Source organism: Vombatus ursinus, unplaced genomic scaffold (assembly GCF_900497805.2).
Source record: "Vombatus ursinus unplaced genomic scaffold, bare-nosed wombat genome assembly UNPS02009062.1, whole genome shotgun sequence".
Taxonomy (NCBI): Eukaryota; Metazoa; Chordata; class Mammalia; order Diprotodontia; family Vombatidae; genus Vombatus; species Vombatus ursinus.
Window position 1 is genome coordinate 15,081,570 of NW_020948840.1, and position 26,584 is coordinate 15,108,153.

Here is a 26,584-nt window from a genome sequence, read left to right on the forward strand (position 1 = left end):
CCAGGAGGGACATAGCTCAGGCCACGACAGAGAGTCCAAGATCTCACCACAGGGGAAATGCCCTCGAATCTCCAGTGCAGTAAGCTGGGGATAGTGACATGATTATTCTATCTGTCGGCTTCTTCCCAGAATCCTTCTATTCCTTTAGGGACTTTCCCCTAAAGAGAGTCTGAAACCGTGTGTCTTCTCTCTTGAGGCCAGAAGTCAGAAGCCAAGGATCTCTCCTATCCCAAGCTCTTGCCAACTCCCCTCATAGGCAAGTAATACTGTACAACTAATCTCCACCAGTGAGAAGAGTCTTATGCAAAAGGCCTTTGAAACCTGGGTTACACAAGTATTTGAAATATAAAATCTCTATGTTTCTGAAATCTCTCCTTTTAAATCACAAGATCTTTGAAAGCAGGCAAGACAAAGCAAGGCAATAAGCATTTCTTAGGTGTTTATTATGTGCCAAATGCTGTGCAAAGCACTGGGGATACAGGTTCAGGAAAAAAAGAAAGATAAACCCTGCCCTCAATGAGCTTACATACTAATCAAGGAAGACAACACATGAAAGAGAGCTGAAAAGGAATTGGGGGAGGGGAGCTGGCAGTGGAGGTGGTAGTGGAAGCTGACATGGTGTCAGAGTCAAGAAAGTGATCAGTAGAATCAGGAGGGGAATGAAGGCTGGTCAGCTTGGGCTTTCCCCCAAAATGGAAGTCCCAGGAAGAGCTCACCAATGGGAGAAGGTGGTCACATGGCAGAGGATAGTATAATTATTCATGTTCATATATCCAGTACCTTTCACAGTGCTTCATCAATGGGAGGCCTTAATACTTGTTGAATTTAAATGTCTTATTCCTATTAATTTTCATAAATTTTTTCTAATAAATGTCATTTAGTTTGTATTGTACTTGCCCAGTTTTGTTATCTATAAAAAGCAACCATTTTGTTTAAGCTACTACATAAGGATGCAGATTCTTTGTGTTTCTGATGAGTTGCCAGTCTGCTCAGTAATTGCTGCTAACTAATTGGCATTTGTTAGAGCTCTTTTTGTATCCCTAGTCCTTAGCACAGTGCCTGGAACATAGTAGGCACTTAAAAAATGTTAATGGATTCATTGATTAAAGGCAAAAATCTTAAGACTAAGCTAAAACTTTTCAAATGAGTTTTTAAACACCTAGTTAAGAACAACTTTAGACCCTTGAAAACATCTCACCAGGTCATAATGGTAGGAAAGCATCATGGTCAAGGCTTTTCTTTTTCTCTTTCTAAGGAATTATCAGGGACCAGTTCCCCTCACTTTATTCTGGATGGTATCAGCAAATTTGATATTCAGCAAGGAGAAGCAGGTAAGATCATGGCATTTTCCTTCCCAGGCAGGGAGTCCGAAGCCATAGCCACACAACCTAGACCCACTAACGAGGATGGATTGGTGGGGTTTTCTTCCCAAACCAACACCCTGACTAAAGTATCCCAACCTCCAATGTTAGACCTAGAAGTGACTCAAGAGAGTAAAGGATCATTAGGAACAAAGATTTCAAGCCAGAAGACTCTTGAGATAATTTAGGCCAAAGTCTGCCCTCCAGAAATGAGTGCTCCAGATTTAATTATTGACTTTTGTAGCACTAAAGCTCTTCTCAACCTGGCCCATTCTTGCCTTTCTAGCCTTCTTATACTTTACTCCCTTCCACACACTACGATCCAGCTATGCTGGCCTACTTGCTATGCCTTGAGCACAGCAATGGACCTCTGATCTCTATGTCTTTGCACTGGTTGTCATGCCTTCCATGTTCAAGATGTTCTCTCTCCTCCTCTTTGTTTCTTCCCTGGATTCCCTCAAGTCTTGGCTTCAATCTCACCTTCTTCAGGAAGCCTTTTTTCATCATCCCAGGTGCTAATGCCTTCCCCCTAAGGCTGCTTTCCATCTACTCTATATATCTTGTGTGCACAAGTTATTTATATGTTGTCTTCCCCCACTAAAATGTATAATCCCTGAGGGCAGGGCCTTTCTTTGTATCCTCAGAGCTTCCATTTTTTGATAGCTTCCATTGTTGGAAAGTATTTCCCGACATCAAACAGTCCAAATGCACATGAGTAGTGAGTGAAAAAGCCTCTTTGTAAATCGTTGGATCTCTTTTTCTCACAATAACTCTTCAGATACTTAAAGACAGCTATCATGTTCTTCCTCAGCCTTCTCTCCTCCAGAATAGATATCCTAAAATTTCTCAACTGATCATCATAGTACCTTTTACCACCCTAGTTGCCTTCCTCTCGATTTTCAGCAATTTATCAATATTCATCATAATTGAGATACCTAGAACTGAGCACAACACTTCAGATGTGCTCTGACCAGGGTAGAGTTCAGTGAGACTGTATTTTTGGACATATCCAATAAAGGACTTTGTTTTGCTTGACTACACGTATTTGTTACAAGGATTTTCTTTTTCTTTTTTCAAGGAAGGGGGGTATTAGGAGGAAGAGAAAATGAGTTTTTGTTCATTAAAAAATTAGTTTTAAAAAGGTCTTTTGGAAGAGGAAGTTCACACAATGGCTGTTCTTTTATACTACTAAAATCCTAGATCACTTGCATAGCTAGGTATTAAGAAGAATTTGTTAAGAGGGAATTTAGGCAATGTAGAAACAAAGGGCATCAATAAAAATGTATTAAAAGACAAATTAGGAGCATAAGTTGATCCTTGGGAAGAGCAGACCTAGGAAAAACACCAAATTGGGGAGTCCCATGGGGACTGGAGTGTCAGGGAAGCTAGTGTCCCTAGAATTATAGCAGCTTCATAAAAGAGGAATCAGAGTGTCACAAAAGACCCTTTCCAATAGCAGAAGAGGATATAGCTTTGTATTTTACATGGTTCTGAAATTCACTACAGAGTAGGCATTTAATATTTTTTATTGATCAATTGTTTGATTGATACCACCAAAGGTTCATCTGCATTTTAAGCTAATGCAATAAATAGAAGTTCTTTGAGCTATGACAGATATGTCCACTCTCTGGAAATGATATGACCCTCTTACCCCTTCTTGGGGGATGAATCTGCCCAACCATCACCCTTTTGTCTATTTCTCCTAGACATGGACAATAAAAACCCATCCCAAAATTCATCTGGGCATACAGTCAGAAAGGAAATAAAGGATCATGAATCATTTGTGTTGAAAGAGGCAGTGTGCTGTAAGAGACGGTGTAGTCCACTAGGAAGAGCACTGGATTTGCAGTCATAACACCTCAGTTTTAATTCTGGTCCTGCCACATACTACCTACATGGCCTTGGTGAACTCAATCAACCTTTCTGAGTTCCCATTTCCTTGTCTGTAAACTGAGGGAATTGGATGACATGATCTCTAAAGTCCTTCCTAGTTTTAGGTCCTGTAATTCTGGGAGGAAGTAATAAAAAATTCATGGTGCAGAGTTCCTATGACACAGTGTTGCTTCAGTTGGAACAGTGTGGGGAGAGACTTCCTGGTCAACGAAGCTATTCAGGAATGGAATGGGCTTTTTAAGAAATGAGGAGGTCCCCATCATCACTGGGAACTCTCTGAGAGAGGCTGGATGGTTACTTGTTGGGGATGTTCTCAAGGGAATTCCTGGTCGGGTACAGGTTGGAGTAGGTGACCTCTGAGGTGCCTTCTTACCCTTGAGATTAGATTTGATGAGTAATTTTTTTTTGTCTTTTGACAGGTGACTGCTGGTTTCTAGCAGCCCTAGGCTCTTTAACCCACAAACCTGAACTTCTGGCAAAGATCATACCAACAAACCAAAGCTTTGCACAAGGATATGCAGGGATTTTCCATTTCCAGGTATATACGTCCTTCTGCTTGTCTTATAAGAAGGTCATTGGAAAAAAAACAGGGGGTTTAAAGGTATCCATGATGTGACATGATGTGATGGGTAGGTGGCACAGTGGATACAGTGTTTGACTTGGAGTCAGGAAGAAATGAGTTTTGAACGACACTTACTCCCTTCTTCAGAAGTAGTAGGCATTCCTTTCCTGAAGTTCTTCAGACAAAGATAAATCCTAGTGAACCGATATCGGGTATGTAGTAGTCAGTCAGTCAACCAGCATTTATTAAGCGCTGTACCTTACAAGGATTAAGGATACAAGAAAAGGAAAAAAACAGGATCTAGGATGGAGTAGACTAGGTAACTTCTTGGGCCCCTTCCACCACTGAAATGCAGTGGTCTTGTGAAGCCATTTTCCCTCTCTGAGCCTCAGTTTCCTCATTTGTGAAATGAGTTGGTTGGATCAGGAGGATTTTTGAGGTCCCTTCTAAGTATAAATCTCATGATCCAAGTCTATAGGCACTAATAAGTGCTGTTGATTGATTGATTATTAATGAGGAAGAACCTGTAGGACATTGGTAGAAGGGATATTGATGTCTCACCTCTGCATGTTACAGATGAAGTAACTAGGGCCCTTCACAGGGGATAGGACTTAGCCAAGGTCACACAGCTAGTTAGTGGAAGGGCTGGGATTTGAATCCAAGCCTCCTGACTAAGATTCAGTGTTTTATTTTTTTTTTTTCACTGCACAATATACCTCCCTTACAACCCCACCATCTCCCGGGATACATGATGGCATCCTCGATGTTTCCTCTGTGCTTACACTCATAGTACTAATGATGCTTCTCTTGCCTTCCAACCCAGTCCCCATCTGGAGCCCTCTTCCCCACATGTCTTACTTACTGCTAGAAAAATGCCTCAGTCATGTTTTGGAGCCAGAATGATGCCTCACTACATTGCTTTACTAATCACCGTGAAAACATCTTCTTTGTGCTGTCTCTGCTGATGTCCCAACCTCTCCCTCTGTGTTCTCAGAGCGCTTCCTCAGCTTGATCTGCCAGGAGAACATCTGTGACCTCCAGCTGTCCAGACAGTCCTAGTAAGGGTTCCACTTCATTTATAAACAGATGATGGCTAGCAGATGCGCTTCCCCCACCACCTCACTTTGTCTGCATGCCCTCCCCATTAATGGATCTGAGCCCATTCAACCTGGAATTGAGATTCATGAGCCAAGCTCAGAGGCCAGCTAGAGCAACTCCTTCATTTTGCAAATAAGGAAACAGAGGCCTAGAAAGGGAGAAGTGACTTGCCCAATGTCACACAGAGAATTAGCATTCAAACCCAGGTCCTCTGACTTCTCTTTCCATGACACCAAACCCAAAGTCTAAGGAAAATATATCCTTTTTAGCTATGTGACTCTGGACAAGTCACTTAACCGCTGTCTGCCTTGGTTTCCTAAACTGTAAAATGGAGAGAATAATAGTACTTTCTCAGGTTTTTTGTGAGGACTAGATAAGATAATATCTATGAAGTACTTAACACAGCTCCTAGCACATTGCTGTTGTCCAGTGATTCAGTTGCATCTGACTCTTTGTGACCACAGCACACCAGTACTGTCCATGGGATTTTCTTGGCGAAGATGCTGTAATGGTTTGCTATTTCCCTCTCTGGTGGATTAAGACAAGAAGAAGTTAAGTGACTTGCCCAGAGTCACAGCTAGTGAGTGTTTGAGACTGGATTTAAACTCAGGTCTTCCTGACTTCAGGCCCAGTGCTCTATCCACTGAGCCCCCTAGCTGCCTCCTGGCACATTGTAGGCCTTCATAAATGTTCATTTCCTTCCCTTATAGTCTCAGAGCTCAGCATAGTGCCCTGCAGAAGACACACATTTAATAATGTCTGCAGCTGCTCCTGATACGCAGGCAAAGGCATGCAGAAAGGTTTTGAGAAGTTTCTCTGAGACGTTGAGATAAAGATGCTAGCCTGGTTTTCGTTGTCCCTGACAGATGAATTTGTCATTGAGTCTGTCCCTGTTTGCTGAAGAAGAGCGGTGTGGTAGAGCAGGGAGTTAACATGGGGGACAGTGGGAAGTGGAGGGATTCAGAGTCAAAGTCAAAAACTGGTTCACATTCCAAATCTGTTGCCTGCTAGCTGTGTGACTTTCAAAAAGTTGCTTTAACTCTCTGGGCTTTCTCATACAGAATTATTATATTCATACACCTAAAATTATACTGGCATCACCTACTTACATTAGGGAAAACACCTTATGAAGTTGTAGAAATGTGAGTTATTATTAACTAAGACAAAGGAGATCTGTGTTCCATTCTTGGCTTCACTACTGACTGACTTACTATGTGACCCTGGGAAGCTCATTTAGAATTATAAAATCCCTGAATTAGAATTAGAATCAGAGACAACTGAGCCCCACTCCTGCCTGAAATAGGAATCCTATCTCCCACACCAGTCAAACAGTCGTTCAGTGTACGCTCCAGGATCTTCAGGGACAGGGGATCAGCTTTTTCCTGAATCAACTATTTCCATTTTAGACAGTTCTCTTTGTCAGGAAGTGTTTCTTTATATTGGCACAAACTTTGCCTTCCCGCTGCATTTGCCCGAAAAGCAAGTTGGCATCATGGCATTGGAGGGAGGCAGAACTGGGTTCAAATCCTGCCTTTTATAGAGATTGGGTATCTATCTAACCATGGAAACTTCACCCAACCCCTTAGTGCCCCCGGGCCATTTTCTAAGACTGTAAGTTATACATAGATGAGTTGTTAATATGCGTGGCAAAAGGAGTTTCCCTACTGAGAGTTCCACCATGCCGATGGAATCGCAGGTTAGGACCCAAAATAACCCTCCTACTCATCGGTCCTATTTCTGTCCTTTACGGGCAAAGCAGATTACAGTTAATCTGTTTTCCACATGAGTGTCTTTTAAAAAATTCAAGACTGCTATCACATTCCTTCCCTTAGTCTACTTTTTTCCAGGTAAAACATTCTCAGTTCCTTCAACCTCGTCTTGTATTGAGGTTTCCTGGCTCTTGCCCTTCTCTGAATATGATCCAGCACTCTCAGTTTCCTTCTCAAAATGTGGTGTTCACATTTGAACACAAGAATCCCAACATGTTTACGAAGTACAGCAGGACTATAACATTCCTAGTTTGAGACACTAAACTTCTATCAATGCAGCCTAAGATCACGTTAAGGTTTTGGCTAGGACATCCTACTTACTCATTCTCTGATTAAGTCTGCTAGGCTTAATGAGGTAGCTAGGTGGCATTGTGGATAGAGGGCTAGGCCTGGAGTTAGGAAGACCTGAATTCAAATCCAGCCTCAGACACTTACTAGTTTGGACAAGTCACTTTCATCTCTGTCTGCCTCAGTTTCTTTATTTATAAAATAGGGATAATAGAACTGACCTCCTCCCAGGACTGTTGTGAGATAATATTTGTCAAGTGCTTTATAAATCTTAAAGCATTATATAAAGGTTAGCTATTATTATTATTATTATTATTTTGTTGTTATTTACTGGCTATACGACCTTGGGACATTTGCTTAATTTCCCCGAGTTTCAGTTTCCTCTGGAAAAATGGGGAAACTATCTCCCTCAAAGAGTTGTTGTGAGGCATTGTAGTATGATGGATAAAACACTGGGCCTGAAGTCAGAGGACCTGGGTTCAAATTCCATTTTTGCAAGAAACTAAACAAAGAGCATGCCCATCACTTGGGGAATGACTGAACAAATTACGGTATTCAAGAACATAATGTAATGTCACTGCATGTAAGAGAAGATAAAGAGGAATTCTAAGAAACATGGGAAGATTTGTATGACCTGATACAGAATGAGGCAAGAAGAAGCAGAGGACTTATATATTCAATGCTTACAGCAATATAAACAAAAAGAATTAGAAAATTAGACAGAATGTTGTACAATTGCAGCCACCAAACTTAGTACCAGAAAAGAGATGAGAATGAGAGGCAAGAGCCTCTCTATAGAGTAGAGGGAATGCTAAATTAGGAGTGAGAATTTGTTACTGTCATTTAATAAACTAGTCATGTCCAGCTTTTGGGATCCTACTTGTGATTTTTTCAGCAAACATGCTGGAGTGGTTTGCCATTTTCTTCTCCAGCCCATTTTATAGATGAAGAACTGAGGCAAACAGGGTTAAGTGACTTGCCCAGGGTCACACAGCTAGCAAGTGTCAGAAGCTGGATTTGAACTCAAATGCTCCTTACTCCAGGGCTGACATTCTGTCCCCTGAACCACCTACCTGCCCATAGATGTGAGAATATCTGGGTTCAAATCATGGTTTTGCCAATTCCTACCTTGGACAAGTGACAACCTCTTGGGACTTTGTTTCTTTATATGTAAAATGGAGGGGTAGAATCAGATGATCCCTAATATACCTTCTACCTTGAAATCTACAATCTTATGAACTCTCTTTCCTTAGAGAGATGGGGAAAGATGGGTGTAGCACATCACCTGTTTCCTATGTAGTCACTGTATAGTTTGTTTTGCCTAACATTGTTATTTGTTTTTCTTTGCCACAGGGCAAAGTTCTTTAGGCAGATAGGGTAGGAAGAGGTAGCATTTTCAGAAATCATTAGGAATTACACAAAAGTGCATAAAGGGCTAATTTTAAAAAAATACGGGCTCTGCTACTTAATTACCACGTGACTTTAGACAAGTCATTTCCCTTCACTGGGTTTCAGTTTTCTCATCTGTAGCATAAAGATATTTGACCAGATGATCTAAAAAGTCCCTTTCAGCTCTATACTACTTGATCCTAAGTGAGCTAATAAATGTGAAATCACTTTATATCTATATCATCATCATGATAATAATAATAATAGATAACATATAGTGCTTACCATATGTCAGATACTGTGCTAAGCACTTTTTCAAATATTATCTCTCTTGGTCCTCACAAAAACCCTGGGAGAAAGGTGCTACTAGTATACCCATTCTACAGATGAGGAAACTGAGGCAAATAGAGGTTAAGTGATTTTTCTAGTGTCACATAGCTAGTAAGTGTGTGAAGCCAGATTTGAACTCAGGTCTCTGTTCAGATTCCAGGCAGAGTGCTCTGTCCACTGCATCACCTTACTGTCCCTAACTATTCACATTTTTATGTCACTTTAAAGTATGTTAGCAGTAGTGACAATAATAGCTAACATTTATATAGGGCTTCAGGGATTGCAAAGTGCTTTATTTATATTATCTTATTAGATCCTTGTGAAGAAGGTATTATTGTTAGTCCCATTTTGCAGATGAGGAAACTGAGTCTGAAAGAGGTTAAGTGACTTGCCCAGGATCATAGCTAGCAAGGGTCTAAGGCAGAATTCAAATTCAAGTCCTCCTGACTCTAAATCATGCACTTTATACATTAGTCCACCTAACTGCCTTAAAGCACTTTCTTTACACCAACCCTGTCAGGTTTGTGGGGGCTGTCCTTAATTCCTAGGATCTATTACTTTCCTCTGTGACCTTTTAGAATCCTTAATTTCTTTCAAGGCTCAGCTCCAGTATCATTTTCTAAGCTAAGTTTTTCCTGCTTCTCCAGACAGCTAATGCGTCCCTCTAAAAATCACCTTTTATGTATTTTGTATCTATTTTGCATATACCTTTGTAACCAGAAGACTACTACGAGGCAGGTTTTGACTGTGAAGAAAATCTAAATGCAGCCATATGTGCTCTCTTCTTTTCCTTCCACTTTCGGAATTTCACCAGCTCCTGGGCATGACCACTCTTCCTATCCTTCTGACACCTCTCTCTTCTCAATGAGTAGCTCAAGTTGCGTGATTTCTTCTTGGTCCTCTCCTACTCTGACCTTCATTCTATAGGCTAGAAGCTTCACTGAAATATTAGTACTATGTGGCACCTGAATCTTGCTTATTCCTGGCTCTGTAGCCTAGGGATAAAAGGTTCTGAGTCATATGATGTGTCTTTTTCTGTTATTTAGGAACTTAAACATTTATTAAGCACCTGCTATTTGCCAGATACTGTAATAAACGCTTGGGGAAACTAAATCAAAAAAGAAAGACAAGATCCTGCACTCAAGGAACTTACAATTAAATAGGGGAAGATAACAGTAGCAAAGAAGGTGAAAGGGGTTGGGAATGAGGAATGGAAAGGGAAGGTACATGGCCCAGGCATAATTGAGAAATGCAGTGTAACCAGGTGGGAAGTGAAGAAATGGCTGGCCTGGGGTGGGAAAAGCTTATATGAATTATTAATAAAATCAAGCCATAAGATTCTCTCTTTCAGCTCAGCCCTTAAATAAGAAAAGAAAAAAAAACACCTAACATTTTGGACCACTATTTTCTTTAATTCTGTATATTCCAAGCTATTCACTGACTTCCTCCATTGCAATCCTCCTGTAGAAAAATAACAAAAAGATGTGAATCACACTGTTTGTGACCATTATTGAACAAAATCAGGAATTAGAAGCAATTTAAAGAAATAGAAAAATTTTGTAGAATATGCCTACCAGCTGCAGCCAAAAAGAAAAGGAAAGGGGAGTTAAAACTTTACTATCCTTTCATATATCTCCAAAAGTGACAATAACCAGTAGCTTCTGGACATTCCAGCTAAATCCATCAGAGGTGGTTTTATTCTCCCTCTAATAAGCAGAGGCTGTGGCAGTAGGAGCCAAGCCTGTAACACCCAGCCTCTAGTCTTTGAATGCTCATCACAAAATGCTATAGAGGTTTTTCTTTCTCCCTCCTCACTGCCAGCATGATGACTCTGTACTTACTTCTCTCCAGAACTGAAGTCCTGAATTTTGTTCTCAGTCCCTTTAGGTCAGTGTCCTCCCTCTGGAACCTAGGTTCTTCCTCTTGTGTATGTGTTTGCAGGGCAAGGGGAAGGGTTGGCAGGAAACTCACTCTGTCCTTGTATTATGACTTCCAGAAGTCTACCAGGACTTCTGGGTCCCATAACTTCAGAGAAAATCTGAATAATGAAGTTACAATATACATGCACATGTATCCTTGAGGAAAGGGACTGTTTGCCTCCTTTCTTTGTATTTCTGATGACTAGCATAGTACCTGACACAGAGTAAATGCTTAATAAATGTTGTTGATTGACGGATTGTGCAAACTTTCTGTTAGCTATTTTAAACATGAGGAAACCAGGGCTTTGAATGTAGGGATCAGTAAACTATGTCCTACCACAGAGCTAAGAGTGTGGGCCATACAGAAACTGGGCATAGACCAACATCTCACACTGTATTCAGGGTAAGGTCAAAATGGATACATGATTTAGACATAAAGGGTGACATGATAAGCAAATTAGGGCAACATGGAAAATTTTACCTGTCAGATCTATGGATGAGGGAAGAATTTTATGACCAAACAAGAGATGGAGGAGATTACAGGAAGCATATTGGATAATTTTGATTACATGAAATTAAAAAGATGTTGCAAACAAATAAAATTAATGCAGAAAAAAATTAGAAGGAAAGCAGGAAATTGGAAAATAATTTTTCCAGCAAACTTCTCCAATAAAGGTCTCATTTCTCAATTATATAGGGAATTGAGTCAAATTTATAAAAATATTAACTATTTCCCAATTGATAAATGGTCAAAGGATATGAGCAGGCAGTTTCCAGAAGAAGAAATCAAAGCAGTCTGTTATCATATGAAAAAATGCTCTAAATTATTATTGGTTAAAGAATGTGAATTAAAACAGCTCTGAGGTACCACTTCACACCTATCAGATTGGCTAAGATGACAAAAAGGAGAATGATAAATGCTGGAAGGGATGTGGAAAAGTAGAGACACGAATGCTTTGTTGGTGGAGTGGTGAACAGATCCAATCATCTTGGGGAACAATTTGGCATTATGCCCAAAAGGCTATAAAATTGTGAATATTCTTTGACCCAGCAATACCACTACTAGGTCTATATCCCAAAGAGGTCAAAGAAAATGGAAAAGGACCTATTTGTACAAAAATATTTATAGCAGTTCTTTTTTGTGGTATCAAAGAATTGGAAATTTAGGGGATGTCCATCAATTAGAGAATAGCTGAACAAGTTGTGATATATAATTGTGATGGATTATTATTGTGCTATAAGAAATGAGAAAGGGGATGGCTTCAGAAAAACCTGGGAACCTATGTTAATTGATGCAGAGTGAAGTGAGCAGAACCAGGAGAGTATTGTATATAGTAACAACAGTATTATAATGATGATCAACTATGAAAGAACTGACTACTCTGATAGATACAGTGATCCAAGGTAATTCTGAAGGATTCCTGGTGAAATACATTATCTACCTCCAGAGAGAGAACTGATAAACTCTTGAGATTTAATTGAAGTATAATTATTTTTTACTTTATTTTTTTTTGCTTTTTAAAAATTGCAACAAGCTTAATATGGAAATATATTTTATATGATTTTGCATGTATAATTAATATCATATTGCTTGCCTTCTCAATGGATGAGGGAGGGGCCGGAGGGAGGAAGAGAATTTGAAACTCAAGAAAACTTTTAAAAGAATGTTAAAAACAAATAATTTGGGGGGAGGGGAGAATGTGGGCCTTATAAAAACAGGCAGTTCGCCAGATTTGGCTTGAAGATCATAGTTTTTTGTTTGTTTGTTTGTTTGTTTTTTAAATGTAAAAAAAAAAAACATTCTTAGTTTATTGGAATAAAAAACAAGCTGTTGGTGGGAGTATATTGACCCGGGGCTTAGAGAGGTGACAGGACCTGGCCAAAGTCACACACAGCTAGCAAGTGTTGTTGGAGTAGGAGCAGCAGCAGCACTGGTAACTAACATTTACACAGTACTTACAATGTGCCAGGCATTGTGCTAAAGGCTTCACAATTATTCTCTCATTTGAACCAGGGCTTAATATAAATTGGGGTCATTCTGATTTGGAATTCCCTCTTTTCTCTTTCAGTTTTGGCAATGTGGACAATGGGTGGACGTGGTGGTGGATGACCGTCTCCCTGTGAGCTCCATCAGTAGAAAATACCTGTTTGTTTATCCCCGTGGAGGGAGCAACCAATTTTGGCCCTGTTTGCTTGAGAAAGCTTATGCCAAGTAAGCACTTTCTGGAATTTCCAGCCCTCCTCTTCTCTCCACTTTCCTGGATGAATATGCTTACCCAGCTGCACCACTTGTGATATGCCTGACTTCATTAATCCTTAGGCAAACCTGTGGTCTGTAGGACATGCCTTGGGGGAGGGAGAGAATCAGGCACTGAAAAGGGTGGATTTTCTGACTGTATCAGCTGCAGAATGCTCTTTGGCATCAGAAGGACTGAGCTTCCATGCCCAGCAGGTGTTCATGGAACAACTTTTCTATGTTTACAATTCACTTATCACCCTATTTTATTCATAGCCACAGAGCTAATAAGGGTCAAAGTCAGAACCTGAACCCAGTACTTCTTGTCTCCAGATCTAGCACTAACCATATGCCACATTGTATAATATCACGGTGAGGAGCTGGTAAGACATTGCTTTATCAGACCCCAAACTCACTTCTGAGCCTCTGAAGTGACTGCTTTTAAGTATTTATTTGTTTACTTATCCATTCATTTATCTATTCATTCAGTTATTTGTTCATTCCCTCATTCATTTATTTGCTTATTTATTTAGTGGTGGGGGATCTCTCTTTCTCAACCCGAGCTGGAAATACAGTGACCACTCATGGCTCGGTCCTGTTCTTGATTCAACTGGAAACTTTTAACTATTATGTTTCCAACTTAAACTAGTTTGCCCCTTTTTAGGTAACTTGATGGTCCACTTCCACTCTCAACACTATCTCCATACCTTCCTAGGGGCTCATAATATTGGTGCCAGACTTAGAGTGGACACCTGACTTTAGCCCTCCTTCTTGTATTTCAGAATTCAAGTCATTCACCAGTTTCAGCCTCCCTGGGTAACAGGGATTGCTCTCCCAGAAAGTTTGTTTTTAACTGTTCTTTAAACCAGCCAGTGATAAATGTCTAAGAATTTTGTCAAGGAGATATGTCAGAATGAGTTGTTCATTGGAATTTGAGACCTATGCCCAGGTAATAACAACAGTTATTGAATCCAGTGGTTAGGGAAGATAATTCCCTTCTGAGAGATTTATGGGAACACTGATGTTCTCCAAAAGGAATGAGAATTAGCCTGATGACTTTTAACCCCTTTTGATCACTGAATTGATTGACTTAGAAAAGTAATCCTTGATTCTGAAATGGGATAAGACAATGAGCCCTAGGACCTAACATCTCAACCCTAAAAACTTGCCCAAATGTGGCCCGTCTCTGCTTTCTTTTTCTCAAAGTAGTGATATTGCAAAAGTTATGGAATGGGCATCAAGAAACCTGGGTTTGAGCTTACCTCCTTTTTGCTTCTAGAATAAAATACGAAAGCCTCAGCCTAGAACTTAAGAACCATGACCAGCTTCCTATGCAGTCTCCATGTTGCAGAAATAAGAATAGGTCATTGACAGGCAAAGACTCAGAGACAGTTACAGTAGAAAGGACTGATAGATCAATCAGCTGGCAAGCATTTACTGAGCATTTATATGTGCTAGGCACTGTGCTAAATGCAGGGAATACAAAGAAAGGTAAAAATGCAGTCCCTGCCCAACATTCTAAGGAGGGAAACAACAGATCAACAAGTATAAAATACAAACTATATAATGGAAATGGGAGGGAATCTTAGAGGGAAGGGGGGTGGGAGGCTAGTAAAGATGGTGGGATTTGAACTGAGTCTTGAAGGCAAATCAAGAAGCTATGAGGTGGAAAGAAGGAAGAAGTGCAATCATGCATGGAGAAAAGCCAATACACAGGCAAAGAGTTGGGACATAGAGTGTTGTCACAGGAAAAGCATGTACACCAGTGTAACTTCATTGTAGGGAATGGAGTTGTGGAGGGTGCAGGGAGGAAGCGACAAGTAGGAAGACCAGAAAGATGATGAAGGCTTCAAGTTGTGAAGAGCTTTGAATATCAATAAGAGAACTTTTGATACTGAAGGTAACAGGGAAATATTGGAATTTATTGAGGAGGGGGGCAACATTGTTAGACCTGCACTATTGGTAAATCACTTTGGCAGTTGGGTGGAGGATGATCTGGAGTGGGAAGAGACTTGAGGCAAAGAGACCAATTAGGAGGCAACTGAGAGAGAGGTGATAAGAGCCCATACAAAGATAACTATGTAAGTGAAGACACATATGAAAGATGGTGTGAAAGTTAGAATGATAAGATTTTAAAGTGGACTGCATATGTGGGACTGCCAGTGGACTGCCAGTGGACTGCCAGTGAGAAATGGAGGATGAAACTGAGTGAACCTGGGTGACTAGGAAGGTGGTGGTACCCTCGACAGTAATGAAGAATCCAAGTAGAGAGGAGGCTTTCGACTGAAAGATAATGAGTTCTATTTTGGATATGTTGAATTTCAAATGTCCACAGGATACCCAGTTCAAGATGTCCAAGAGGCAATTGGTGATATGGGACTGTTGTTCAGAAAATATAGATGGATGGATAGATAAATAGATAGCTGGATGGATGGATGGATGGATGGACAGATGGATGGATGGATAGATGGATAGACAGATGTCAAATATATAGATCTGGGAATTATCTTCATAAAAATGATGATTGAATCCATGGGAGCCAATGAGATCACCAGATAATATAGTATAAACAGAAAAGAGAAGAAGAGCCAGGACAGTCTCAGGTGACATTCCAAATTAGTGGACCTAGCTGAAGATCCATCAAAGAGAACAGTTCATCTAGCTGAAGATCCATCTGAAAACAATTCACCAGAGAGGAGGAGAACCAGGACAAAACAGTGCCACAAAAACCTAGAGAAGAAAAAGTATTAAGGAAGAGATGATGATCAATCAAGTCAGAGGCTTCATAGAGCTCAGTTAATCTAATCCTGTCTTTTATAGGCAGGGAAACTGAGGTCCATAGAGGTGAAATGATTTGATCAAAGTTTCACAACAAATTCACTTAAGTGCTACTCTCTCCACCTGTGACTTCTACAGCATTATTCTGGACCAATTCTCCCACCTGTCTGACTGTTCTTCGGAGATACCTTTGCTCAATTATTGTCCTACTCCTTCCCACTAAATGTGGGTAACCTCCAAGGATCTGTCTTAGGTCTTTTCTTTCTACACTCTATTCCTTGGTGATTTCATTGGTTCCTTTGAGTTCAATGATCATTCTGATGCAGATGATTCCCAAATTGACATTTTTAGCCTTAATCTCTCTCCTGAACACTTTCATACATCCCTGAATCACTAACTTCCTGCTAGGAACCTCCCCCAAGATACCCCAGATACATCTCAACCTCAACTTGTCCAAAACAGAACTCATGATAGTTTCCTTAAGCCCTCTCTTCCTCCAAACTTCCGTATTTCTTTTGAGGAGAATGTCATCTTTCTTCTAGTCACTTTTGTCAATAACTTTGAAATGATCTTTTTTTTCTTTCTATAATCTTCCATACCCCATCATTTGCCAAGTCTTGCTGATTTAGCTTGCACAATATCTCACATCTATCTCTTTCCCTTTACTCACACAGCCTCCCATCTTCACTTCCTCCCTGGTCTATTGAAATATCCCCCCCCTCTAAACTGTCTGCCACACAAATTGCCAACATGATATTCCTAAAACACATATCTGACTATATTATTCCGCTACTCAAAAATCCTATGCTTAGAATGCACTTATTTCTCACCTCCCTCATTTCATATACATACATACATACATACATACATATATATATACACATATATATATATATACATATGCATCTTCCTTGAAAAGATAACTTCTACAGGATGCCTTTCCCAATCCCCTATATCTGTTATTATAAGTACTCTTTCCATTTTGAGATTACTTTGTATACTCTCATCTGTGTTCATATCTCCTAATAGAATAATGCTAATAAGAGTCAATTCATTAAGTTTCTTTTCTGAACTGATGAGGTTAATTCCAGTTTCCCATTGACAGACTCCATGGCTCCTACTTCCAGTTGCATTATGGCATCATGGCTGACTCATTGGTGGAACTGACAGGATGGGTGGTTACAAAAGTCAATCTTCAGGAAGTCCATCTCAATCTGTTCAAGAATTTGAAAGCGGCTGAGCAATCTGGCTCACTAATAACATGTGGGATTGCAGCTGTAAGTACCAGGTGGGGTTGTGCCATGTTGACCAACTGTTATGCTGAGCCTCATTGTCCTGTCTTCCTAACGTCAAAGTACTAGACTGTTAGAGGCCTTTATTTCCCTCTCCAAAAGAACCTTCACAGTATGACATAATGGAATGAATACTGATTCTTAAGTCAGAGGACCTGAGTTCAAACCTGACCTCTGCCACTTACTCTCTTAACCACTCTGGATCTCTGTTTACTCACCTATAAAATGGGAGGGTTAGCTTACATGGCCTTAGAGCTCCTTTCCTTCTCTAGATCTATTATCCTTTTAACCAGGATATCCCAAGGCAATCTCAGAACCAGTCCAAAAATGATTATGACAGCCTCCTAACTGGTGTCACTGCTCCAGTTGCTTGCCCCTCTAGTCACTGCCACTGCACAGTATTGGGAGTTAATCTCTTAATGCATAGCTCTTATCACATCACTTCTGTGATGAAAACCCATCCAAAGCTACCTATAGAATAAAGTAAAAGATATTACCTTGGCATTCAAATTGCTTTATTCTCTGGCCACACACTGTATTTGTAGATTCATCTCTCCCTCCTCCTTCTCACGCCCCCTTAGTTCCAGCCAAACTGGACTACTCTTGGTGAGATCACCTAAGAGTTCAGAGGTTGGACCTAGGATTTTCAGTTTCAAAAATGCCATTTTATCAGTTCGCCAAAGACCAGACTCTGGGGAAGCAGCTTTTGCTAATCAAACTCAATAAGATTCTTTTTGATAAACTAGAATGTCAATTTATTAGTTGATAGTGATATAACAACCAGCACCTATCATCTACACAGGACACCTACTCTGAATAGATACACCAGCAACTAAATTATGAAATGAGATGATTGCTTTATGAGAATAGAATTAGAGCAAAGAGACATAGATGTTCTTCAGGGAGAACTGTAATCAAGCTAGAGTAACTGAATGAATTGCTCTTATCTACTCTAGGAATATTTCTGAGTAAGAAATCAGTTTGGGTTGTCCAAAATTAGAAGATCAACTTCTTCAGGCCAGTGGTTCTCAAGGTCTGAGGACCTCTTGATACTCTTAAAAATTATTGAGGACTCTCCCAAAGAGTTTTCATTTATGTGGATTATGTATAACAGTATTTACCATATTAAACATTCAAATGTTTTAGTATTATTATGGAAATAGTTTTGCTCTGACAGACCCTCTGAAAAAGTCTTAGGAATCCCCAGGAGTCCCCAGATTGCACTTTGAGAACCACTGCCCTGAACAATGCTTGAGACTCAATGATTCTATGAGGCAGCTGGGGATATTTAATCTGAAGAAGGGAGAGCTCAGCAGGAACATCAGAGTTATCTTCAAGTACTTAAAAACCTGTCTTACAGAAGAGGGATTCAATATGATCTGTTTAATCCTAAAGCACATAACCAGAAGCAATGGGCAGAACTTGTGAAGATATAAATTTAGGCTTAATGTCAGGGAAAACTTCCTAAAAGTATAATGAGCTACCTCAGGAGCTATTCCTCCTTGTTGGAAGTCTACAAGTAAAGATTGGATGACCATTTCTTGGGTGTGGTGTGGTGGTGATTTTTTTCCAGTAGTGGTTGGAGAAGATGTCCCCTGAAGTATCTCTCAGCTGGGAAATTCTGTGATCCTTTGAATCTTATCATTATTTGAACATGTCATGTGCTTTCCCACCTCTTCACTTTTACCCACACTGTATCATATTTTTATAAAATCTCTCTTCTTCCTTCCTCTACCCCCTTCAATAGTAACTAGTAGGGCTAGTACCTGGCTGGTCCTGTTTACATTGTCTTCATGTTTCAAAGCCTAGCTCAGATGCCATGTTTTCCACAAAGCCTTTCCTGCTTTACACCTCACTTGGCCAGAGATCATGTCTCTCTCTTCTAGAATTTTGTATTTCTCTTTTATATTTATTATGTGCTATGTTATATAACGTTTACTTGTGCTGGGAGTGGTGGTGTATGCCTATAATCCCTGCTACGATGAAAGCTGAGGATGATTTCTTAAACCTACACATTCTAAGCCACAGTGGCTAAGCTGATCAGGTTGCCTAAGATGGGTGCAAACTGGTCCAGGTCAGAAATGGAGCAGGTTGGAGCTCTTGTATCAGTTAGTAGTGGGATTTAACCTGTCATTAGTCACTGCACTTCCAGGGTGGGGAGATCCAGGGATACCTAATCATCATCATTGCCATTGTCATCGTCATCATCATCATCAGTCATTTTTGTATATTTTTTTAAAAATTCCCTACTATATAATAAATTTCTTGAAGTTAAAGGACCTTGTTTTACTTCTGCTGGTATCCTCTTGATAGCTAGCAGAGTGATTGACACATATTAGGCACTTAACATCTATTTTCTGGACCAATGTTGACTGAAGAAACATAGTGTGTTTGAAAGCAAGTATCTAGTTTATCATTCACTGAAGTTATGTAGTAAAAGAGGTCCCAGAAATGTGTACGGTTTTGTTCAGTTCTGCTGTTAATCAACAGAAATGATCCTGCCAGCAAAGATACAAATGCTTAAACTCTGCTAAGACTTTTGAGACCCTCTGTATATGCTTATATGTTGCCCTCTTTGTGTAACTGTATAACGAATCAGTTCTGAGAGTAACTGCTTTTGTCTTACTTTTTTTTTCTCTTGAAGTCTTCAAACAACTTCAACCAGTCGGGACTAGTGAATAATCATGCTTATACAGTGACAGGAAGTGAAGAGGTAAGAGGTCCCCTCTTCTCCTTTGAGTAACAGAATTAACCAAGGTTTGGGGTAGGGAAGTGGTCCTCACAATTGCCATGGGAAACACTAGAAGACAGGCTTAGTAAAAAGTTTATTGTAAGATTCTAGAAGAAGAGGACCAGGGTTCAAATCCCATCTCTGACTTGTTTTGCCTCAGTGTTCTTCTTGTGTGAGTACTTCAATTCTCCAGACTTCAATTTCTTAATATTATTGATAGCCAGTGTCTTTTATACTTATCAAGCAATTAACAATCGATCAACAAATATTTATTACTCATCCTGTGTGTCTCAGGCACTGAGCTGAGCACTACAGAAACAAAGACAAAAGTGAAAGAATGTTTGCCTTCCAGAAGCTTCCATTCTAATGGAAGAGATATATACACATAATAGGCAGCACATAAAAACTAAATACAAATAATTCCCAAAGGTTGGTGGGGGTGGGGAGAATGGACAAGCAGCTCACATGGGAAGTGGTGTTTGAGCTAAGCTTTGAAGGAAGTCAAGAATTCTACTAGAGTGGCTCTAAGAAGTCAAATAGCTTCCATCCCTGGCCCTGCCAATCAAGTTTAAAAAAAAAAAAGCAGATGCATATAGTCTGCCTATTTTGAAATGTCACTTATCAACATTAAGTCAAATTGCCGCCTGAATACTGGAAGATGCTACTACCTTCTGGATGAGAGAACAAAGCCAGTACTCAAATACTGTCTCCCAGGATCTTGAGATGGACATTACAACTAAACCCATTATCTATACATCACATGCTTTCACCATGCCCCCTCTAGATGGGGCTAGCCATCTTGGGCAACCAAAATCCTAGATTATCTGCAAAGAAAACAAATAGATACTACCTATTTTTCTTGAGGGCAAAGGGAAACACTGTCTTTAAAGTGCAGGGTGAGGGGGCAGCTAAGTGGTGCAGTAGATACAGCACCAGCCCTGAAATCAGGAGAACTTGAGTTCATATTCAGACTCAGACCAAGCACTTGATACTTACTAGCTGTGTGACCCTAGGCAAGTCACTTAACTACAATTGCCTAAAAAAAAAAGTACATGGTGAAATATTCCTTCCCAGGATAGAGGAGTGGCTGAAAATTTATGAAGTCTTGCATAGACTTCCTGGCTCTTATTTAAGAACTATCAAATGCTTGGGAGGCAGGGATAAGAACACTCCCAACACAATATTTATGGATGATTCACTTAGTACTCAGAAAACCATAGATTAGTAAAACTTCAAGTTTGGAAATCTTAAAGATCATTTGGATCTATCCATTCATTTTTTAGATGAAGAAACTAAAATTCAAAGGTTCCCAAGATCTCATAGCTAATTAGTGTCAGATTTATAACCAGAAAGCAGGTTTCTAAGCTTTCAATCTATAAATATTTAGGGTTATGTGCCAAGGGGCAGCTAGGTGGTAAAGTGAATAGAGTACTGGGCCTGGAGTCAGGAAGACTCATCTTTCTGAGTTCAAATCCAGCCTCAGTTGCTAGCTGTGTGACCCTGGGCAAGTCATTTAATCCTGTTTGCCTCAGTTCTTCATCTGTAGAATGAGTGGGAGAAGTGGCAAATCACTTCTATATCTTTGCCAAGAAAACCCCAAATGAGTCACGAGGAGTTGCACACAGCTGAAATGACTGAACAATAACAACAACAACAACTATATGCCAGGCACTGTACTAAGTGCTGGAAATGCCAAAAGATGTAAAAGTTAGTTCCTGCCCTCAAGGAGCTTACAATCTAATGTGGGTCTTCTCACTATACCACATGATCTCTCACTGTGTTCTCTACCTCCTAGACCTACCTTTTCCAATGCATTGGATTGGCAAAAACATCTTCTTAGCCTTTAGAAATAGTTTCTTAATGCCAATGGGCATTAAAATATGGTACAATGGAAAGCCTATAAAATCAGAGAAGTCCTAGGTTCAAATTCCATTTTTGACGCTTATTACCTCTATATCTTTGGGCAAATCATTTCATCTCTTTGGGCCTCAGTTCCTTCATCCGTAAAATGAGAGGATTGGACCAGTTGTCCTCTAAGGCTGCTTTTATCTCTAAATCTGTGATCTTATGGGGTTCATAAGATCCAAATATCTGCAGGCCAAATGAACCTGCTATCCAAAGTTCTATTCTAACAACCTCAGAAAAAAGCAATTTCATTATTTTTATTTTGGCAAACCAGTCCATAAGATAGGGAGAGTATGATACTAGAATTCCTGCCTCTCCCATTGAGGTATGAAATTTGATCAAGAAATGCTGAGCAAAGGAGAGCTACGACTATACAGAGGCATTTAGAGCTAATGCTCCATTTGGGGACCCCTAGACCTGAGCTGCGAGCCTTTGCCACTAATATTTTTATGCAACTTATAACCATTTATGGGGTTCCATTAGTATAAAAGGCCTCTATATGGTCCTGGGGCCAGACATGCTAACCCCCTCATTAGGAAGTCATGTGAAGGAACAATATGTTTGCCCGTGGTTTATAGAGATGATAGTATTGACATGGTATACTGGAAACAACACAGAATTTTAAGGCAGGGATCCTGAGTTCTCCTTCCTTTGTGTACTTGGTCAATTAACTTCCCCACTGTGGATCTCAGTTTCATCCTCTGTAAAATTAGTGTGTTGGAGGAAATGATCTACAGAATCCCTTCCAGCTCTAAATCTATGATTCTGTGACTCACCATGAGTAGTGTCTCTAGCTATGCCAATGGATTACTGCAAGCCATCTACACTATATCACTTGGCCTATCTTTTGAGATCATCTAAGCCTATCCTTTCATTTTATAGATGAAGAAACTAAAATTTGGAGGAGATTGTTATGTGTGAAGGAGGTATCATGTGGTCATAGACGTTGGATAGTAATACAATTCTCCCTGCCAAAGAATATCACAACAGAAAGCTTAACAAAAGTCCCACAACTTCCACCAGCCCCAGAACAAATCCCCCAGAGAAGTCGAGGCTCTAACTCTTGAGTAAGTCTAATAATTTGAAAAAGGGCCCAAATCAATAAGTTTGAGGATCATGCTCACTCACAAATGTTTCTCCTCTGTTCCTTCTCCAGTCCTTCTTACCCTCCTCCAATATCTAGATACACAAATAGAATGATAAGTGAAATTGGCTTTCTTTATTACTCACCAAATGTAGAAAATCACTCACTTGGAGCAAACAGGTGAGTAACTGGATGGCTCGTTTAGCCTTGTTTTCAGAGTATTTCTAAATCATTGGTCTTTCTTTCTCCCAGTGCCCAAGCAATTTCTTAGCAGTAAGTTATATTTTGAGAAAATCTGGTTAAGGACTAGGACACCATTTCTTTCTTTCTTTTTTCAAAAATAATTTAAATTATAAACCTGGTATCTACAAAACAAATTCAATGAATAAACAAAAATTTAAGAGTCTACATAAAATCATAAACTCTAAGCTATTTATAATTTACTTTTAAGAATTGTATTAACTTTATCCATACCTTTATATTTCTGTTGCATACTTGTAATATATAACAGAAATGTGAATGTATATGACATCAACACCAACTATAATAATTGCTACAAGGAAATCAAGAGTCTAGAAAGTGCCTCAATCAGAAGACATTTGATAAATCAAATGAGATAATATTTATAAAGTGCTTAGCACAGTGCTTGGCACATAGTAGGTACTTAATAAATGCTTATTCCCATTGCCCCCCCCCTTCACTTACTAAATGGAGGGAGAGGTCTGCCAAAGACAGTGCTGGGTTAGAATATAAACTTGTCTACAAAATCTTATGAAGAAGGATGATAGATGATTCTAAATAGTATTGTTTCATAATGCAGAGAGAATCAGCGACAAATAAAATGGGTCTAAATGTAGCACAAGTACTAGGACTACTATCCCAGTTCCCACTCTCACTGGCAAGTCAGTCTGGTCCCTAGGCGATGTGACTCATTCATTTATGTATTGATTGAATAGGGGTGTTTTCACCTGATAAAGGCATCAGGGCTAAAGCATGTTTGTTAGTCACTTTAAATGGGGCCAGAGGTGGGAGGTGGGGTAGGGTGATTGATTGACTTAATGACCCTTGCCCTTACATAAAGAAAGCTTATCAAAGAAATATATATTAAGATAAGTCATCCCAAAGGCATTCAGGAATGAAAGTGAGAAGAGAATTACAAGCAAAAGAAAAAAGGGAAAAAAAATCACAATATTTATTATAACACGTATTTATCCATCAAAGATAATGGAACATTGCACTTGGACCCTAACATCAGAGTTCCTGAAATGTTTACAGAGGAAGTATAAGAAAGTGATACGAGGAAATGAAGTTAGGATTAGAGTCAACATAGAAAAATGATTGCCCCAGTCACAGAGAAACTCTCTATCATTCCGCTGACCAGAGTTAAGAAAAAAACAAGAAAAAAATGGGGTGCCACTGAAGATCCTCAAACAGCAGGACAGGTAGTTCTCAGGCAGTCGAAGTCAAGACTTGTCACATCAAGGAAAATGGCCCACTAATTTTTCCTAGGTCAGTTCGTGACAAAATTATGAAACAAGGAAAGTTTTTTCTCAAATGACCTCCCAAATCTCTTTTTAATTCTTTTATCTGTCCTCCGTATTCTACACTCCTCATCTGTAAAATAAATGGGTTAGATTAGATGAGCTTGTAAATTTGATCCAGCTATCATTCCTGTAGTGCCAAATTTTAAACACAGAGAAACCATTTAATTAAGTAATTCACATACTGTTTTTAAATACCTAATAACATAATTACTTTTCCCAGGGTATTTGTATCCTAAGCAATGATTTCAGGAATGAAAATGTATTTTAACCCAATAGAACGGCCCTGTAATGGAGGAATTTCAAGTAATATGGCAGACAGATAGAGATGTTTGGGAACAGGAGACCCTTTCTAATGCCCCTTAAATGATAGCATATGTATGCCTACTATACTTAAGCATAAGGCTAATCCTATTCCTATCTTTTGCACTAAATGTAGTCACTGACTGTGAGAGAATGCACCACTCCAAGGCAGACTCCAAAAGAAGGCCTAGAAAGCTAAATTCCATTGATGTTTGGGAAATTTCTTCTCCAAAGAATATGATAATCCTGGGATTCATAGCCTTTTCCCCTTCCCTTGAAATATCCCTTGCCTACCTCAGTATGGCATTTGCTATCAAACAAGTACAAATGATTTTACCATAGTGTGAGGAAATCACCCGGTAAATCCATATGCAGACCAGGTAAATTACAGATACACAGACCTATGTGATTGAATTTGCTTGATCCAGCTAAAAGAATGACTCCCCATTCCTCTATGTTTCAGCCAATCATTTTGAAACTGGCACCCTCCTTACTTGTACATTCATCCTCCACCCCAGCTCCAAAGTAGGGTTATTTATTTCAACTCTCTTGGTCACCACAGAGGTCCTTTTCATCTGGCCTCCAGGAGAAAAGTGTTCCCTCTTATACTCTGACTCAGGAGAACCCTTAGACTGTGCCCAAATAAATTCCTTGAATTTGCCATTCCTGTGCTCTGGGTATAGAATTTGCCTCTAGTTCCTCATGACTGTCCCTCTCATGATGGTCATTTGGCCCTGTACTTGGTGCTTTTCTGCATCTTCCAGGCTCCCCAGTCAGGATTGCTTCATCTTGGGGTCTTCTCAGATTCTTCTCATCTTCTGTCTTCCTTTCTATTCTTTAAAGGTTTGAACAATCTCTTCCTCCCTCCCCCACTCCCCAGCAGTACCATCCTGTTTCTCCAGTCTCCCTGGTGTGGGATCATCCCTCCTTCCCTCAGTGAATCACGTCTCCAAGGCCTCCTCAGTGGAGCTCTGTCTCTTCTTCTAAAACCACAGCACAGTAAGAGCAGTAGTATAACAGCGCAATGTACAATGATAGAGTGATTACACTTTAATTCATCTAACCTCTCAATCATAAAGTATATATATATATATATATATGTATATATATAGAGAGAGATTATATATGTAGCCAGCACCCCACCCTAGGGCTCATTTTCTCAACTGGTATTCACACTGTCAGGTCAGGTCCCCAGAGAGGGATAACTTCTTCCCTTTGGGTTCTAGGGATAAGCCTGAGAATTTAGAGGATTTTCTGATACTGTTATTGAGAAGCCTCCACCAATGTGCTTCCCAATAACTTTTAAAGCAGCTAAGATCTCCTGAATATTGATTAACATCAACTAGCTTTGACAAAGGAATATTTCCTGAGGAAGTATAACAAGGCTAGAAGTGCAATCACATCCCTCCAGGTTGGAAGGCACACTTTCCCCTCTACATTTGGTCCTTGGGAGGCTGTACTTAAAACTTCAAGTGTTTGCAACAATCCATTGAGCCCAACCTGAGGTTGGAGCAACATCCTGGCTCAGCAGTTCTTTTCTCCCTTCAAGGGTTCCTCACTAAGTTCACTTCTCCATTGTAATGAAGAGTGTCCAAGCACTTCCCTCCTCACTCTTCTCCCAGCTCTTCTTATAACTCTTTGGACTTCACCACCATTCTTTAACTTCCTTCTCACCTTAGAAGATCTCTCTCCTCCTTCATACTCCTCCTCCCATTGGCGAGCTCCTCCTGGAAGTGCCCAGCACAGCCATTCCTCACTCCTCTCCCAGTTCCATTCTTGACTCTCTGGACTTTGTCCCCATGCCCCCATGTGGATACCTTCTCTATCTCCCCACCCTTTTCAGCTGCCTTTTATGTGCTCTCATCTCCCATTAGAATGTAAGTTCCTTAAGGGTATGAACTGTCTTTACTTTTGCTTGCATTTGTATTCCCAGTGTGCACAATGTCTGGCACATAGTAGATGCCTAGTAAATGCCTTGACTTGTTGACATCTCAGTGTGGCATGGCCAGTGGATCAGTTGCCCCCTTGCTCAGTTGGGTTGGCTCATTACTGGGCTCGGTCCAATTGGTTGCTCTCTAGGGCTACTACTCATTCTGTTCACTTGA

At 40.0% G+C, this 26,584-nt stretch overlaps 1 protein-coding gene across 1 annotated transcript in view; it reads left to right on the forward strand.

The window, feature by feature from the left end:
• CAPN13 (calpain 13) overlaps positions 1–26,584 on the forward strand; it is a 110,355-nt gene that overhangs the window by 34,313 nt on the left and 49,458 nt on the right. The window contains exons 4-8 of the mRNA XM_027850363.1: positions 1,256–1,331; positions 3,674–3,792; positions 12,679–12,821; positions 16,729–16,897; positions 19,560–19,628. Coding sequence (XP_027706164.1) covers positions 1,256–1,331; positions 3,674–3,792; positions 12,679–12,821; positions 16,729–16,897; positions 19,560–19,628 — 576 coding nt within the window. The remainder of the gene's footprint in view (positions 1–1,255; positions 1,332–3,673; positions 3,793–12,678; positions 12,822–16,728; positions 16,898–19,559; positions 19,629–26,584) is intronic.